The following is a 17,245-nucleotide window of genomic DNA, read 5'->3' as shown; positions in this document are numbered from 1 at the left end:
TGTATTTTTTTAGTTTCTTTGATAAAACATCCTTCTAAGGAAATACGGTGTTAGTCAACTCTTTAGAGAAGTATATGAAATGCATGGAATAATAATAATAGAATAAAGCACACAAGATGGTTACTTAATGTAGACCTCCAAACTTCCCAGGAGATACAATTTAAGGAGAAAATAAGTTTGTTCAGTGCATAAAATACTGTCTTATAGGTCATTCAAGGAAATAGAAATTTTCTAAGCTCCAGAAATGACAGAAACAAGAAATGAGAGATACAAGCCCATTCCTTTTGCTCCCCAAGGAAACCTTAAAGAAGTTAGCTAAAGGTTAATCAAAACGTATTGACAACAAAAAATACTTAAATGTGGTGCTATAGTAAATGTTAGTATGAGGAAGATACTGTTTGAAAAGTGCAGTCCCTACTACTGCTTTTACCAAGAGTCTGGAGGAAGGCCTGGAGAAAGACCAGTAAGGAAATTCTTGTTTCAGAAACAAGTGAAAAAGGCCTAATGAAAGTTACAAGAACAGAAAGGGAAAAAAAAAATCAAATTCTAGGAAAGGCTTTCTCTCTGAAATCACTTCATTTACAAATTGTTTCTTCCAAAATAAAATGTGTGTATACATATGTATATGTATAATATGTATTAATTTTAAGACCTCTCTGGCCTTTGCTTCTTTCTTTAACAGAAATATCAGCTAGCTTTCTTCTAACCATCTTGACTTACTCTTCAACTTCCTTACCTTTGATTGACTGCATGCATGCATGCTTACATCCGGGTACAGGAGCTTGAACTCAGAGCCTCACAATTGCCTGGTATTTTTACTCACTGCTGGTGCTGCTTGAGTCACACATCCAGTTCCAGCTTATTGCTAGGTAAATTGGAGATAAGAATGTTGAGGGATTTCTCTTTCCCAAACTGTCTTTCAATCCTCAGATCTCAGTCTCCCGATTATAGATGTGAGCAACCAGTGCCAGCTTCAACTTCCTTATATATTATTCAACTTACTATCTTCATATATTATTCAGCTTTGTTAGTATCCAATTTATTTTCAACTTTTATCTTTTTGTGTGTTATTCTTCCGGCTGTGTGACAGTAGCTTGAAAAGCACAATATTTATTTGTCTTCACAGATGATCACTTAAACTCATCTCACATTTATATTAATTCTTTAGATACTTTTCCTGTAGCACAAAAAATGCCTTAAAGATAGAAATTATAAACCAGATACCCATGGCTTATGCATGTAATCCTAACTAATGAGAGGCTGAGATTTGAGGATTACTATACAAAGCTAGCTGTGGCAGGAAAACCTATGAGAGTCTTTTTTTTTGGGGGTGGGGTCCGGTCGTGGGGCCTGAACTCTGGGCCTGGGCACTGTCCCTCAGCTCTTCAGCTCAAAGCTAGCACACTACCACTTGAGCCCTAGCACCACTTCTGATTTTTTTTTTTTTCCTGCTTGTGTGGTGCTGAGGAATCGAACCCAAGGCCTCATGCACGCAAGGCAAGCGCTCTACCACTAAGCCAACTTCTCAGCCCCCAACCTATGAGATTCTTATCTCCATTTAACCAGTGGAGCTGGAAGTGGAGCTGTGGCTCAAGCGGTAAAGTGTTAGCCTTGAGCAAAAAAGCTCTGAGTTCAAGCTCCAGGATGGGAGCACGCGTGTGCGTGTGCAGAGAGAGAGAGAGAGAGAGACAGACAGACAGACAGACAGAGAGAAATTGCATTGTTTTTAAAATTTTTTATTGTTATTTTTTTGTTGGTCATGGGGCTTGAACTCAGAGCCTGGGCACTGCCCCTGAGCTTTTCATTTAAGGCTAGCACTCTATCACTTTGAGCCACAGCTCTACTTCTGGTTTTCTGAGGGTTAATTGGAGATAAGTCTCATAAACTTTCCTGTCCAGGCTGGCTTTGAACCATGATCCTCAGATTTCAGCCTTTTGTATAATTAGGATTACAGGCGTGAGCGACTGGTGCCCAGCCTACATCACATCTATGTTGGAAGTTGGTTAAACTATCGTCCTTCAAATTAAAATTAAAATCAAAATAATAATAATCTGACTCATGGTTAAATGTAATGGCTAGAAACCCTGCCCCTATATAATTGATTTCTAGTCTCTCTTTAGTTTAGAGGGTTGCTTTGTTCTTTGAGAGGGTTTTGCTTTTGTGTCTTTCTTTATGAAGAAATAAAGTAATGGGTCCAGAATTAATTTCATTTAATGGGAAAACAAAGGCCATAAAGCCTACATTCTCATAGTACCAGTCTATACCTGTTGTGAAAGCAGCTCATTTCCATTTGGCTGGTAGACTGTGCATTCTCATTTTACTGTAATTTAAGAGAGACACAGTTTGTGGTCACTTTTGCATCATGAAAGTGAATGTTCCTCTGTTTATGATGTGTTGGCCTTTGCCATCTTCCATGTGTTCTGATCTTGAAGAAGCTGTCGTTGTAAGATACATGGCTTTTGAAGACTAGAAAAAATAGAGAGACCCACAATAGTTACTCAAGGAAACTAAATATATCATTTTTGACTGAGGATATTTAAAAGGTACATAAGTAAAATATGACAATATTACTATATTCTTGAAATTCTGTACAAGCATGTTTGGTTTGTTTACCCTTTAGAAAAGGAGATATGTGAAGTAGCCCGAACAGAGCTTGATGCCCTCCAGCAGCAGTTCAGGGAGAACTCAGAGGAAGAAAATTATCAACAAAGCAGTCTAGGCCCGCTTGCCCTTCCTCCCCCCCCCCCCCCCCCACTAGTGGCCACCACCAGGGACGTTTTTGGAGTTTGCCATAACCCAAGCTACCCTCCTACAAGCCACTGCCCAGTGGGGGGATCTGGTTTGTTTCATGCAAACCAATCACCATCTGACAAATTTCCAAGAGGGAGGGGGAAAAAGTAGGGAGAGACAATGCAGAACAGTTCCATATCACACACTGGACAATCGGCTTCCAGGTTCCAATGCTCACTCTCCTGAATGGCCTTTACTTTCTCTTTCCTAAGTAAAGTCTTTGCAGTTGTAAAACAAGAAAAGAGATTTCTGGGTTGGGTGGGGTTTAATGAATGTTCTAATAGTTACACTGAGTTGCAGGTGCCTTAATTGATCATCAGAAATGGTTTAAGTAGAATGACACTGTCCTTCCCACCATCTTGATTGTATCCAACTGATTTTAAATGATTGTATATTGTGTTCTATTAGTCAGGAAGTTCCTGTGTTGTTTTTCTAAGAGTTAATTTCTTTTTTAAAGTTAAATTTTGAATGGAAACTTAGTACCTCATCTACACTGTAAAGAGCGTGATGGCGGTTCTGTCCTCTATATGTCTATGGATTAACTTCCTCTAGGCAAAACCATCTATTTATGCTATTGCCTTGTAAAATCAGCTAGCTTAAAAGTAAAACTCAGGATTATTTTTGGCATTTTTGAAGATAGTTTAGCTGAAATAAACTTCCTTTGTCTGTTTTTTTAAACCTTGGCTTTAATTTTTTCTTTTTTTATGTAGTGGCATTAATTGCTATGGTTTCATGAACAATTACTTTTTATTTTTTTTTGAGAAAGAAGAAAAAGGTTCTGTGACTCATCAAAGTTTCTATAGGTTAGTGACAGCTTATTAGTCATAAATTGTAGTTTATGGCTACAAGTCTCCCTATCCATTTTTGTAGACAGTGATGTCTAGTGTCTTTGGTGATGTGTGCATGCCATAAGTGACAGATGAGGAAAACATATACGACTAGATTTAAGTAGTTTTTTCAAATAGTAAGAATAGAATGATCGCTAGTTTATCTCAGTAGCACTGTTCTCTTTCTCTCATTTTGAAAGAATATTTCCAATTGAAAATGCGGATTGTATATATTTTATATGTGTAATATATTTTTGGCATCCTTTTCTTTTAAAAAGATTTCTTCTAAAATATGCACACAGACATATTTAGAGGTGAAATTTTTATGATTTTTAGGCTTGCTTCAAAGTAATGCAGGGGGCAAAAGTGTCAGTGTGGCTAAAGTGGTAGAGTGCCAGCCGTGAGCAGAAAAACCCAACAAGGGTTCCAAGCCCTGAATTTAAGCGCTGGTAGTGGCAAAAAAAATAAAAGGGATGTAGGGAGAGAGGGAAAAATAGAAGGGAGAAGGAGAGAAAAGGAGAGAGGGAGGATTTTGGCTTGATAATTGCTAACACTGATGAGTACAGAAGAATCCACTATTAGTCTACCTATTTGGATATATTTATTTTTTGGTAATAATGTAAATTTTATAACATTGTTATTAGATAATTTTACTGTAAATTTATAAATCCCCATAAAAGTCAACATTACTTAAGGGGTTAAGCTCAGGATCATCTCTTCTATAATCAAGAGTCGCGTGCAGAATTCCCTGTTTCAACTAATTCCTCATCAACTTAAATGACAATCTTCCATATCAGTTATTGATTGTGTAAATTCTGTTTTATAATTTGATTGTATGAGTTCCATCTCCAGTCTCATCTCAGTCCCTCACAGTCTACCTTTTGGTAGTATTAAATGTTTATAGAACAGAGCTGCGTACTCATGGTTCACGCCTACAATCCTAGCTATTGAGGATTGCAGTTTGAAGTCAGCCCAGGCAGGAAAATCTCTGAGACTCTTATCTCCAATTAACTAGCAAAAAGCTGGAAGTAGAGCTATGATTCAAGTGGCAGGTACTACTAGCCTTGAGCAAAAAAGCTCAAGGACAACACCCAGGCCCTGATTTCAAGCGCCAGGACTACACACACAAAAAGCTATAGAACAAATGAACAAAGTCTAATGTACATTTATCACAGCTTATTGTATATTATTTTGTAGTTCCCTTTTATTTCTTTATCCCCTCACTAGATTTTAAGCTTTATGTAAGTGGAAAATGAATCCACTTTACCACTGTGTCCTCAGCAACTAGTGGGTGTCTGCCTTCAATAAATATTTATAAAATTGATGTGTCAACAATATATCTTCTTAAGAGAGCTTTCACGATTTCTGGGTCCACGATGAATAACCATACTACATGTTGTTTCTGGAAGGATTGTTCTAAACCATGATTGTGATCATATTCTGCCCATCCCATAGCTTTCCGCATTTCAGTGACAAAATTTATACAGTAAACCCATGGCCCTTCATGGGATGAGTCCTGTCAATTGCTCTTGTCCCTCTTCATCTGTATGCTTCACTTTTCCACAGACAACGTGAACTACTTATATACTTCATTCCTTCTTTTTACTGAACATTTCCTCTTTGGGAACTCCATTCTCATTTACATTTTCAAAATGGCACCCCTGAAGGTTACCTTCTGTTAGCTGGGGAGGCTGGGGTGACCACTGCCCTGAACATAGAGGCTAGGAATAGAGCAACAAATGTCACAATATTTCTGCTCTCCACACACTCCTAACTGTGGACAACCATTCTTATCATTTTCCTCCTCACTGACAATGAATGTTCCCTAAAGCAGGAATTACTTTTTATTTCTCTTAACATCCTTGCTTTATCTGGCCAATAGAGGAATGCTGTAAATATTTGTGCAGTGAGCAAATTAAGGAATGTATTTATTTTGTTAAGCAAGTGAATGAGTTTTCCATAAAGGATGTTAAATCGATGATATATTTACCAGCATACTCAAAGGTTGTTTTTCACATTTGAACCAGGTTATGCCCTATTTGTTTTCACAGTGTAGTCAAGCAGGTCAAAAGACAACCCTGTATCATATAAATCAAAGAATGAAATGCTGAGTTAAGGAAAACCTTTATGTGAACTGGTGGGGGCAGGGGAGCTAAAGGAAAAAAATAATACCTAGATTTTTTGAGAATGTCAAGATTTCATTAGTAATAAAAATAATTCTAAAAACTAATTTTAATGACACCTTTGGTTACTTAGCTTTAGCAAAGAATGTTTTTGACAGATACTTTAAAGCTCTCACATATCTGGGTCATTGACCTTCAGTATAGATTTTGTAAAAGAACCGAAGTAGAAAAATACTAAGATGTTGGAAAATGAGACCTGCTATGTTAACACACACCTTGTAGCTTAACAGGGTCATGAAGCTTGAATCTTTCTGTCCTCCTTTGCAGATATGTCTTCTCCAACAACTATGAAGAAGCCTGAAAAGCCATTGTTCAGCTCTACATCTCCCCAGGATTCTTCCCCAAGGTTGAGCACTTTCCCCCAGCACCACCATCCCGGAATACCTGGAGTCGCACACAGTGGTGAGGATTTTCAGGCATAGAAGAGAGAAGTCTTCTTTTGTCTTCAGGTTCCAAAGCCTGAGGACAGAGCAAAAGTTGGCCATTCTATCCATAATGACCTTATTCTCTCAACACAGGTTACAATCGCCTTAGAATATTTTTTTTCTTATCGATTTGTGAGAAGATATTCCCAATTTTACATAGTTGAATATTTACCCAGGCCTTTTTTATAAGAAAGATGATCATCATAAGAGCTTTAGAAAATAGAGTATATAATTACCTTAACTGTAGCGTTAGGATTCCCAATTCTGTGTATTCTGCTAAAAGAAAACCAGATATTTCAAGTATGTTTTGAAGTTTTTCCAAAGGTATTTATCTAGGTAGCTATTATTTCTACAGATGATGTTTTCTGCACAAATCAATACTCTTGAGGGTGTGAAATTAATCAGAAAACAAAAGAAGCTCTTAAAAAATCTTCAGTTGTACAAAGATGTTGCTGTTCATCAAAGCAGTTTATAAACATAATGCATCTTGCTCAATGTCATCCCTTTCATCATTCTCCCCTATCCTTCCTGACCCCACCCTTTTCTCAATGTTTTTAATTTTGCAGGCTATATATTTTTATGTGGGAAGTCTTTCATACATGCAAATCTTTTAGTACACTAGATGTTATATCTAATATCTTAATTTAAGCAATAGAAGTGTACAGTATTTCATGTTAGTATTTTAACTAACGATAAATCTTTCAGAAATTAAAAATATTATATCTAACTTGTAAATAACACTATATACATTTTACCCATTACTTTAAGTCCTAGAAAGTGATAAATTAAAAGTTTCATACACACACATATATACGTATAACTGAAAGATTTATATGTAAATATATTTATAGCAATATTATTAGTGCTTTTAACCTATAGTTAGGTAATCCTTATTTAAATTAATTGACTACTTTAAAAAATCTTTACTTATAAGATATAACATCTGTTGAAATAAAAATCCTTTGATTTAAATCATTTAAAGTTTATATTAATATGTATGACAATGCATGGCCTAAAATTTCATGATATTTTTATATCATGAAATTTGAGAAAACTGGAATAAACCCTCTACCGAAGGTCCTGTTGGCTAAGTATCTAGTGTAGGAGGGGGTACTTTAGGGACCTTGGTCAAGAAAGACAGTTTCTGTCCTTAAAGAGTTTATGTAGTGTAGAGTAAAGGACCACATCATTGGCCAGGCGTCTAATGTGAACAGGATTGTGTAGTTGGAGGAAGCTTAGGTGCTGGGAAGAAATGTGTTTTGAAGGTTTTAAGGATGAGTTCATCACAAGAAGGAACAACAAACCAGGAGGAAGAGTGATTAAGGCAGAGGTAACAACATGTCCAAGTACCTTAGAGGTCACTGCAGCAAGAAGCTGCCATGTAGCCAAGACTTCATTCATTTTAATATGGCCAGAGTTGAGGCCAAAGAAGTTATCCACAACTGGGTCATAAAACACAATGGGCATTATGTATTGGGACTTTTACCTGAAGTAGTAGGAAGCTATGTAAGGATATTTAGCAAAAAGCTACCTAATTTTGATTGTGAGCTTTAAACAAAAATCAGTCATAGAGAACTATAAAGGTTATATATTGGAAGGAGCAAGACTGGAGGAAGAAAGACAATTTGGAAGGCTTTGAAATAATGTAGGCAAGAAATGCATATGTTTATATTATGCATACATTCTTTGAAAATGAAGGAAAACATTTTTTACTGTGTTTTGTTTTTCTCTCATCTTTTAAGGGACTAGAATGACTTTTATAGATAAATCCTGTAGCCAATTTTTACTTTCAAATTTGAAATATCATATTCTACCAAATTATACCAGGCCAGCTATAGCCTGTGCAAACACAGTACCATGCTGTATGGAGATATGTATTAAGATCTGAGTATTGTCAGTTCAGTCAGAAAGAGATCTCAGCAAATTATTATTAATAATAATAGTAATACTGGTAATAATAAAATAGAGATCTTTTCCAGAAGTACTCAGGCCAAATTGGTACTGAAACACAGAGGAACCACAATAGAGATTCAGGTGTATCTCATGAACAAAGACAATGATTAACTTTAGCTGAGATTTAGATACTAAATAAAAAGATATGCAGTTACACTTAGATGTTTATATTTCCTTAAGGTGTACTTTCAAGTTGGTATACATATAGAGAGATTCAGGTGTATCTCATGAACAAAGACAATGATTAGCTGAGATTTAGATACTAAATAAAAAGATATGCAGTTACACTTAGATGTTTATATTTCCTTAAGGTGTACTTTCAAGTTGGTATACATGTATAATACTTCCACAAGGACTTTTGTTTTAGGAAGTATACAACTATTCTCTGAAATTCATCTTTTGACAAAAGGTGCTCATATTTCAGTGCAGGGAAGTATTACGTAGGGCACTAGAATGAAATACACATTCTGGCATCTCATCCCTTACCTCACCTCCTCGCCTAGGTTTAGGCTTAGAAAAATCTGCATTGTATTAACAATTCAGAGGACTCTCAGAAACAGTGCCCAGAATATTCAAGGACCAGTTGTGATCATAAAATTATATTTATAATTGTTTTACAATATACATTCTTAATTTTTTGTATTTCCTGCAAGCAAATTATCACTGGAGCTTTTATTTTTTTGCATAATTACAAGACTGAAAAAGTCATTGCAAACAATTTTCATTTATAAGTCGTGAAAAGGATTTGTTTCATATTGTTTGCTAAGGTATCTCATAAAACATTAAGCATTTATTCTTCGTTTATTCGTATTTATTTTTGACTTGGATCAAAAGAGGACACAGAAATAGACACTGGTGATGAATAGCCACCACAGCATTCTTTAGGACTGGAATGAACCATGAAGGCAACTGCTGACAAGTCAATCTTTCCTTTTCTGTGTTCTGCAGTCATCTCAACTCGAACTCCACCTCCACCCTCACCGTTGCCATTTCCAACACAAGCTATCCTTCCTCCAGCCCCATCGAGCTACTTTTCTCACCCAACAATCAGATATCCTCCCCACCTGAATCCTCAGGATACTCTGAAGAACTATGTACCTTCTTATGATCCATCCAGTCCGCAAACCAGCCAGGTAAAAATAAGAGGAAAAAAACTAAGATTAGAGCCTAAGGGAGATGGGACAGGTCTAACCCTAAGACATGAAGGTTAGTCAGACACTATGTCTGGCAGAACATCAAGCCTTGCAATCCATCTTCAGGAAATTCTTGGTGACTCAATAAGTGTGTATGTACAGGTGGATGAATGACAGGTAGGAAGTGTGTTGCCCCAAAGGGTACATTTCTGAAGATGTTTTTGGATTTTTCATTGACAAAAGGGAAAGTTTATGCAGAATATTCATTGCCAAACAAACAAAAAACGTTCTGTGCTGGAGTTGCCACCATTGAAGTACCTGGTTCGACACAGAGTCAAAGTGCTCATTACAGGCAGGAGCATGGTATGTGCTAAAATAAACACACACAGAAGAACTTAGGGTTGTATTTACAGACCAGTTATTAGGTATTGAAAGAAGCTTTGTAATGTAAACATTCTCCATGTTGGATGACACCTTGAATACTCTTTGCAGGGACATGACTTATACTTAATAATGAGTGGCATTACTAGAAGCATCTTTTCTTTCCTGGTAAACATTGTACAGTGGTTTTAGAGATTCATTATATGAGTTTAGTGACTCATGTGCATTTCTTACTTCCTAGATATGTGATTCTTTTAGGGAGAGGTCACTTCAAGTAGGGATATTGTGTAAGAGGTTTTTCTACAATTGAGTAGACAGTCTCCGTGTCAAAAATGTATCTATCAGTTATTATGCTATCTATAGACTGCTTTGTAATTTTGATCTTTTTGTCTAATATTTGGCTTTCCTCTTTTACCTCCAAGACTCCTGTCCACCTCTTCTTATACCCTTTATGCTTTGGGGAATTTTAAGCATTCTATCATTACTTGCTATGAAGTTACTAAAATAGAAGTGAATAATATGTGATATCAATCATACTTAATAAGGAAAAGTGAGAAAGGAAAGTTTTGTCTTGATTTGTATTTTAACAAATTTTAGAAGCAAAATGGTCCTTATTGAAGGTTGTTTTTTTAAATAATGACATATCTAGCCCCCTTTGGATTACTTAGAAAAAAATATCTTCACCTTAGCTCCACTAACTCATATACTAAACTAAGCATTTTGAAGTTAAACTTACTATTTGTATATTAGAAGAAAATGTCAGGCTGGTGTAATAACTATAATGCACTTGACAACCAAGTAAGATAGGGATTTTAGTGGATTCATTTAAAAATGGTTTCGAAAGTCTCAGTTCCATAGAGCGTTTTGCTAGACTCAGCTGGGAATAGTGCACACAAGGTCTGATTTTAATTTGTGTAGAATTTTTCTGAATAACAAAGTCTAATTAAGACATCCATTAAAAGTCCTTAACGTTAATTCAGTGTGGAAAATCTTAGAGTTCCATTGGATTTTTTTTTAACTGATGTCTTAATTAGGCACTGTTAGGGGAAAAATTATGCAAATTAAAATCAGGCCTTTAGTGTTATGCATTTCTTTAATTATTCAGTGCTTGTTTTAGGTATATTTCTATTTCTTTATAGGTTAAGAGAGCATATTAGGTGATAATCTGCCTTATTGTTCTTGGTTTTTAAGTTTTCAAGGTAAAAAAAAATCTCACTTAGTATCTCACTCTCATCTCAGTTAAAAAACAAAAGGCAGAAACTCTCTCAGGGTTCTGTCTAATAGGAACAATGTACTAAGTAGGATAATCCTTTCCCAGTGCTGTTCAGGTTCAGCTTCAGGTAAGACACCTCTTCTTCATTTTCAGAGTATGAGAGTTTCATTCCAATAGCACCTTTAAAAGATAGAAGCTTTGTACCATAGCTTCACCTTTTTAAACTGCTGCAGAACTGAAGGCACACACGAACGTGTGCGCACGTGCACACACACACACACACACACACACACACACATTCCTTTGTCTCTGGAGAGTTGGCTTTGGCTGGGGAATTCTTTCTTTGTCCATCTTATTGCTTATAAAAGGGAGAAACATCTGTAAGATTCTGTTTCTTCAAGTCCAGTAGAAAAGTTGTAGAGTAGGCAGGCAGCTTAATATATTCAGCTACAGCATCTCCTTAAAAAGCTTGTCATTCTGTTTCCGTTCAAGGTAGGTACTATCAAACTGTTTTGGTGGGCCCCATTCAGAAACACTTTTACCAATGAATATTTCACGAGTGATAAAATGAAAGCTTTCTTCTTCCTCCAATAAGACACATAAAGGAGTCATTTGCAGTATTCAAATAACCGAAACTGATGAACTCCTTTAGAGCTAAACTATTTCCCTCCAAAAGGAAAATGGATCTTTTAAACTGTGTAAGTGTTCTTTTAGGAACATCATATCTACTTTGGTGATTAGCTCAAAACCAACTGAACTGTATTTCAGTAGAACTCTTGTTATTCACCTTTTTAGCTCTAGAAATGGGGGAGAAGTCGGAGGTTCACCCACAGTCAGCTGCTCCTTCCCAGCCTCCTGCGGCACTGCACTGATTTGTATTGTTAAGCAATTGAGATGCCTTTTCCTCCTCACAGTAATTTGGAGATTAATTGCATTACTGCTGCACCAATTACAGTGAGACAGTCATGCTATTCAATGGAATATTTTGAATAAAATTAGTTTAAAGATATAACTCTCCCATAGGTTTCCATAGAGGAAAACTCTGGTCAATTTTCCTGCCATAAAGTTAAATACTTAAAATTACCCATGATGAATAGTCGGGATATTCAAGAAGTGCATTTTCTTTACAAAATAAAGAAAATAGCCTCAATGGAGCCCTGAAACTTAGTTTATATCTCTTGAGTCACAACATTTGAGTATGAAAAGCTCTTTATCTTTTTCTTTAAAGAAGTGTCTGCTTGTAATTTATATATAGCTATTTGGATAAATATTCTTTCTCATTGCTTATTTGCTTTTAACAGTTGAAATGATAAAGATTAGATATTTGCAGAGAATAACCTCCCATGAAATTGTTCTGAGCATCATGCAGTGCAGCATAACTGTTATTAAAAGTAGCATTCTCTGTCTAGAGTCATTTATTGCAAGATTCCTTGAGTGTATCCTTAAGATTTTGTTTCCTACCACATAAACTATTTTTTCCACCAAGGAGTTAAAAGTAAGATAACGTCTTTACTGTCTTTGTCCAGAGGATAATTCTCAGTGACTTTTCACAAATGTCAACACTAAACAACATTTAGTGTTCTGTGTAACTCTCCATACACAGCAGTAGAAGATTCCCTCAAATAGCAAAGTATGTTTCATTATCCTCTGCTTTACTTCAGTACATTTTAATTTTCTTTAGGAAAAGTCAGAGCTAGTTTGGTATTTTATATCATTGTGTACATCTGAAATTTTAGATGCTTTATATCTCATGGCATCTGCTTGTACTAGTGAGGCATTAGAAGTTGAGCGGAGACCCTGGAATCTAAATTGCCTGTTGTATGTGTGAGTCTGCTTTTGAGAGAAAGCCAGAGTTTTGCATGAAGAATGGATCCTTGACTATCAGCGATGGAAAGAGATGTGTTTCCTATCCCAGATGTTCTTGTGTCTCTTGTGTTGGTCATGTTATCAATTAGGAGGAAAATTCTTTTTTGAAACCAACGGACTCTGATTAGAAGAGCAGAGAATACAGCATCATTGGGATCCAAAGATAGATAGTTTAGGAAAGAATTTCATTTTAGCATGAGTTAAAGATTGGAGCCTCCTATTAGTTTTTTGGCCTCCTAAATGAATGAATCAAGTCTACTTGGCTTCCAGGGATATTGTAAAGACAAAATCAACCTATGCAAAGTGTTTTCAAGAAGAAAATCTTTTTTTTTTTTTAAGAAAAAACTGCTTCTCCTTATTACTACTAACCATTGGCTGGCCTCCAACTCAGACTTGAGAGGGCATAGTGGTTACCGGCATGCAGGATCCACGTGACTGCATGTGTTGAACAAGATGACTGTCTTTTGGATTGTTTCACCCGGCATTCTGTTTTTGTTTTGTAGCCTAACAGCAGTGGTCAAGTAGTAGGGAAAGTGCCTGGCCATTTCACTCCTGTCTTGGCACCCTCTCCCCATCCCAGTGCAGTGCGACCTGTGACCCTGACCATGACAGATACTAAACCCATCACTACATCCACTGAAGGTGAGGCAGCTTCACCTACAGCAACCAGTAAGTATTTCTGTAGGAAATGAGAAATGTCCATCAAAGGTGCCACCATTGGATAACTGATCCAAGATGGAAAACACGGCAACTTTTCCAGGTACCTGACCCGATGGAGATTTCTCATTTAAGTGGAACAAGCAGGCATGTATGTGGCCTGGATGTCACATGCTCTCCCTTATCAAATTCCCATCCGTGCTTCGTATTTGAAAAGGGAGAGGCATATTTGTTTGAGAAAACAACTATAACAGAAATAAGCCATGCCTGCTCGTTCAAGGTATACATTGAAATCAGACTGAGTAACATAACACAGTGTGCAAGGTTTTTATATCACAAAAGACAGATTAGATAATTGTACTTATTGGAGCACTCCTATAGAAACCAAGTCCTTACACCAGACTGAATCAGTGCCTCTGTAAGATAATTGTATGTTTACCTTGCTGTAAGTTATGTAATTGTTAGGAATAGTCTCACAATGTTGAGTGCAGCAAGAACATTCAAAGCTTAGCATTAAGCACATGTAAGTTATCTGCACATCCTTATCTACAACTTTTTCTTTAAACCTTTTTATTATTTTTCCTATCATGATACATTAGATTGTATACATATTAATGTTTCACAACATCTTAAATGTCATAGATTTAGCTTCTACTCTTAAATAGCACATACCAGTTAGCCAAATGATTCCATTGCTTCTTCTTGTAGAATACTCAGAAGTATATAAGAAATGAATTTTCATTTGGCTTCACCCAAACTACTAGCTTCTTAGAAGTGAAACCAATATATAAACAAATAGGAGGTAGAATGGCACAGTTCCATTTGGGAAGAATTAGCGTACACTTCCACAATTATATACAAATATGTCTTAAAGTTAGGCTGTCCATGTTTTCTAGAGCCAAGAAATCCTAGAGCTCTGGAAATTCTTGTGTGGAATTACACAACCAGAAGTCCATCATATACTCTTTCCTGGCCATTGGAACGTTTTTTTTAGATGATGCCTTAAAAACTTAAAAAAAATGAGCAATACTTTAAGTGTACAATTAATCTCAGCTTTTATTTCTCAAAATTCATAGCCCCTATGAATTAATAAATCCAAATAGGTTTTTCAATGCCCATCAGTAATCATCGATGCTTAGTAATTCACTTTTTGGCATAAGGTTCTACACAAGTGAACACATCCCTAATGGGAAAATGGATGAAACCTTATCAGGGAAATTTAAAAATTCCTTTGTTTATAGCTTTGCTATGTACATCACAGTTATAAAAACTACCTACAAATTTCAAGTTGGAAGCAGGAAGTCCTGGGTTTGAACTCAGGACTTTGAGTTTGCCATACAGGCAGTCTACCACTTGAGCCATGCTATTACACCTGAAAAAAAAACTATATACAAATTTAAAAAATGAGTATCATGGCATCCTTGTGGAAGCAAGGTTAGCAATTTAAATACAAAAGCACATAGAAGAAAGAGCTTTTCAGAAGATAATTGAAAGCACCAATTATAAGTGAGCAAATGAAGTTCCAGAAATGTCTGAAATTCTTATTGTGGTACTGTTCTATGAGGTTCAATAAGAGGATCAGACCTAAGTCTCAATTAATGGCAGTACTTGCAGCCTGTTAATGAACTGCTTCAATACTCACAGGTTGTTCAAAAAGGGATCTGATTTGACTAATAAAATTGTACACTATGAAAAGATGTATCTTCATTATATTAAGATGACAACATCAGTCCATTCCAAACTCCTACATAAATCTACGGAGTCATTTTTTTTCCTTATCAACAAACTCCTAGTTCCAGCTGTCTAAGTACCACTGATAATGAGCCAATGGTCAATGATTGACCTGATAAGTCAGTAATGTTAAAGAAAGCACAGAAGTCATGGAAACCTCCTTTTCCTAATTGGAAAACAGAAAAAAGAAAAAAAAAACAGTGCAGATTTATTGCTCACTTTGTAAGAATGAGTCTCTTTTGTGGAGGTCCAGCCCTGTGTTGAATTCCAGAAGCTGGACATGGAGTAGGACCACTGGTTGCTGATGGCTGTCTTTATGTGGACCTTTTAGCTAGGAGTAAAAGATGAGCTGTGAAGATGAGGTTGACCTTAAAAGCCTCTAGGATCAAATTCTGTAATTCTTTAATTGCAGAATCATATATTGATTTAAAAAAACTATTCTACTTAAAATTAATGTCTGAATTCCTCATTAATCTGACACTTTTAAACCAAGCAAATAGCTTTCTTTGGACTTACAAGTGTAACATACTGTGGAAATTTCATTCTCTGCTATTCTGACATGAAACAGTGCTGTTAGTGGTAGGAAGAAACACTTATTTTCTTGTAAAGAAGCAAAAGATTTTAGGGATAGAAAGAACTTTCCAGTGGAAAATTCACCAGTCTGTATTAAAAACACTTGGTGCAAAAAGCACTTGCAAACAAGACCACAGGACTGTGAGGAGTGTCACCCTCGGTGTTTGCTTACTATCAGGTGACCAAATATTTAGAAGGCGCAATCAACGCCCTTCCTGGCCAATCACAAGATACGTTTTTTTTTTTACATTTATGGAAATTATTTTCAAAAGCATTTCTATCAAACTTAGTGACATTTTCACATTCAATAAAGTACTGACTTGATTCACTTTAAATGACACCTTCTTCACAATGCAAAACAATGGAATCTTTAAGAATAGTAATACTGGATTTTCCTTTTTAGTGAAACTTTTCAGTAAGATGTTTCATCTGTACTCGTACTCATCAAACACAACTGCTTAAAACTTCTCATTAAAAGTTGACACTTTACCTGACAATCTTTCAGTCTAAGTTTACATTTAGCATTACCGCCCATCATTGATTATTCCATTCATTATTAGGCCACTAATATCTAGTCAACAACTATATCTCAGAAAGTGCCCCTTCTGCGTAGTCAGTCCTTGATAACCCTGCAGGACTACTTGGAGCACATAAGTGAGAGATACAGACACCAAAGGACAGGATGTGGTTTACTCAGATATTTTAGTGGAGATAAACTAGATGAGTTGAATAGAGTTACCATTTCTTTTCTATCACTTGATATTCACTCGGACAAAAGAGAAATGGAGACCCTGTCTTTTTGGTTGCAAATCCCTCTTCTCTGGGTTTCTTATACATGGACAGGGTGTTCATTCTGATAGTTCACAATTTTTATCTTTGTTTTTGTTCTTCCTTAATCAGCCTACACAGCCTCAGGCACATCTCAAGCCAATCGATATGTGGGACTAAGTCCAAGAGACCCATCCTTCCTACATCAGCAACAGGTGGGCACGTTTCACACAGGTGTACTGGGGTAGCCACGCTTTGCTTCGGCGCTTTTCTCCATGTTGCCTCTCAGATCTGGACTCAGGATGGGGCTCACGGGGCTTCTGAGATCAAAATTGATCACTTTGTTTTCCAAATTTTTCCCCCTCATTTATCCTTTGTTTCTCATCTCTCTGAACAGAATTTCTCAAATTGACTTACAACTTCTTCCATCTCCGTAGTATATATTGACAGTATCCGTGAACACTGTTGTTTCAACCCGAGTATTTCACAGTCTTCCTGACTATTGAGAACTTAACTAGCCTCTAGCTCTCAAAGACAAACACTAAAACCAATTTTAAAGCCAACTAGAGTCGGAACAGTACATAAATTGTGTTTTTGAAGCAATATCATATTTTCCAGATGTTTTACTCCTCACTTTTGTGCTTTAGTCCAGGAAGATGAGTTATGAAGCTAAAATCTCAGGCGCCACATCATTCCTGTTTTAATAGGTTTAAATTGGTTTAGTGATTTCAGATGTGATAAAACA

At 36.3% G+C, this 17,245-nt stretch overlaps 1 protein-coding gene across 6 annotated transcripts in view; it reads left to right on the top strand.

Moving 5' to 3' along the window:
* Positions 1–17,245, top strand: part of Nfib (nuclear factor I B) — a 225,666-nt gene that overhangs the window by 178,238 nt on the left and 30,183 nt on the right. For 3 of the 6 annotated variants that reach the window (XM_042686913.1, XM_042686912.1, XM_042686915.1), the window contains 4 exons: positions 6,068–6,202; positions 9,127–9,311; positions 13,275–13,440; positions 16,633–16,715. In XM_042686913.1, coding sequence (XP_042542847.1) covers positions 6,068–6,202; positions 9,127–9,311; positions 13,275–13,440; positions 16,633–16,715 — 569 coding nt within the window. The remainder of the gene's footprint in view (positions 1–6,067; positions 6,203–9,126; positions 9,312–13,274; positions 13,441–16,632; positions 16,716–17,245) is intronic. The other 3 variants (XM_042686916.1, XM_042686914.1, XM_042686917.1) reach the window with 2 other exon arrangements.

Source organism: Dipodomys spectabilis, unplaced genomic scaffold (assembly GCF_019054845.1).
Source record: "Dipodomys spectabilis isolate Male_0828 unplaced genomic scaffold, ASM1905484v1 ptg000098l, whole genome shotgun sequence".
Lineage (NCBI taxonomy): Eukaryota > Metazoa > Chordata > Mammalia > Rodentia > Heteromyidae > Dipodomys > Dipodomys spectabilis.
Note: the sequence above shows the minus strand (reverse complement) of the source record. Positions and strands in the feature narration are given on the sequence as shown.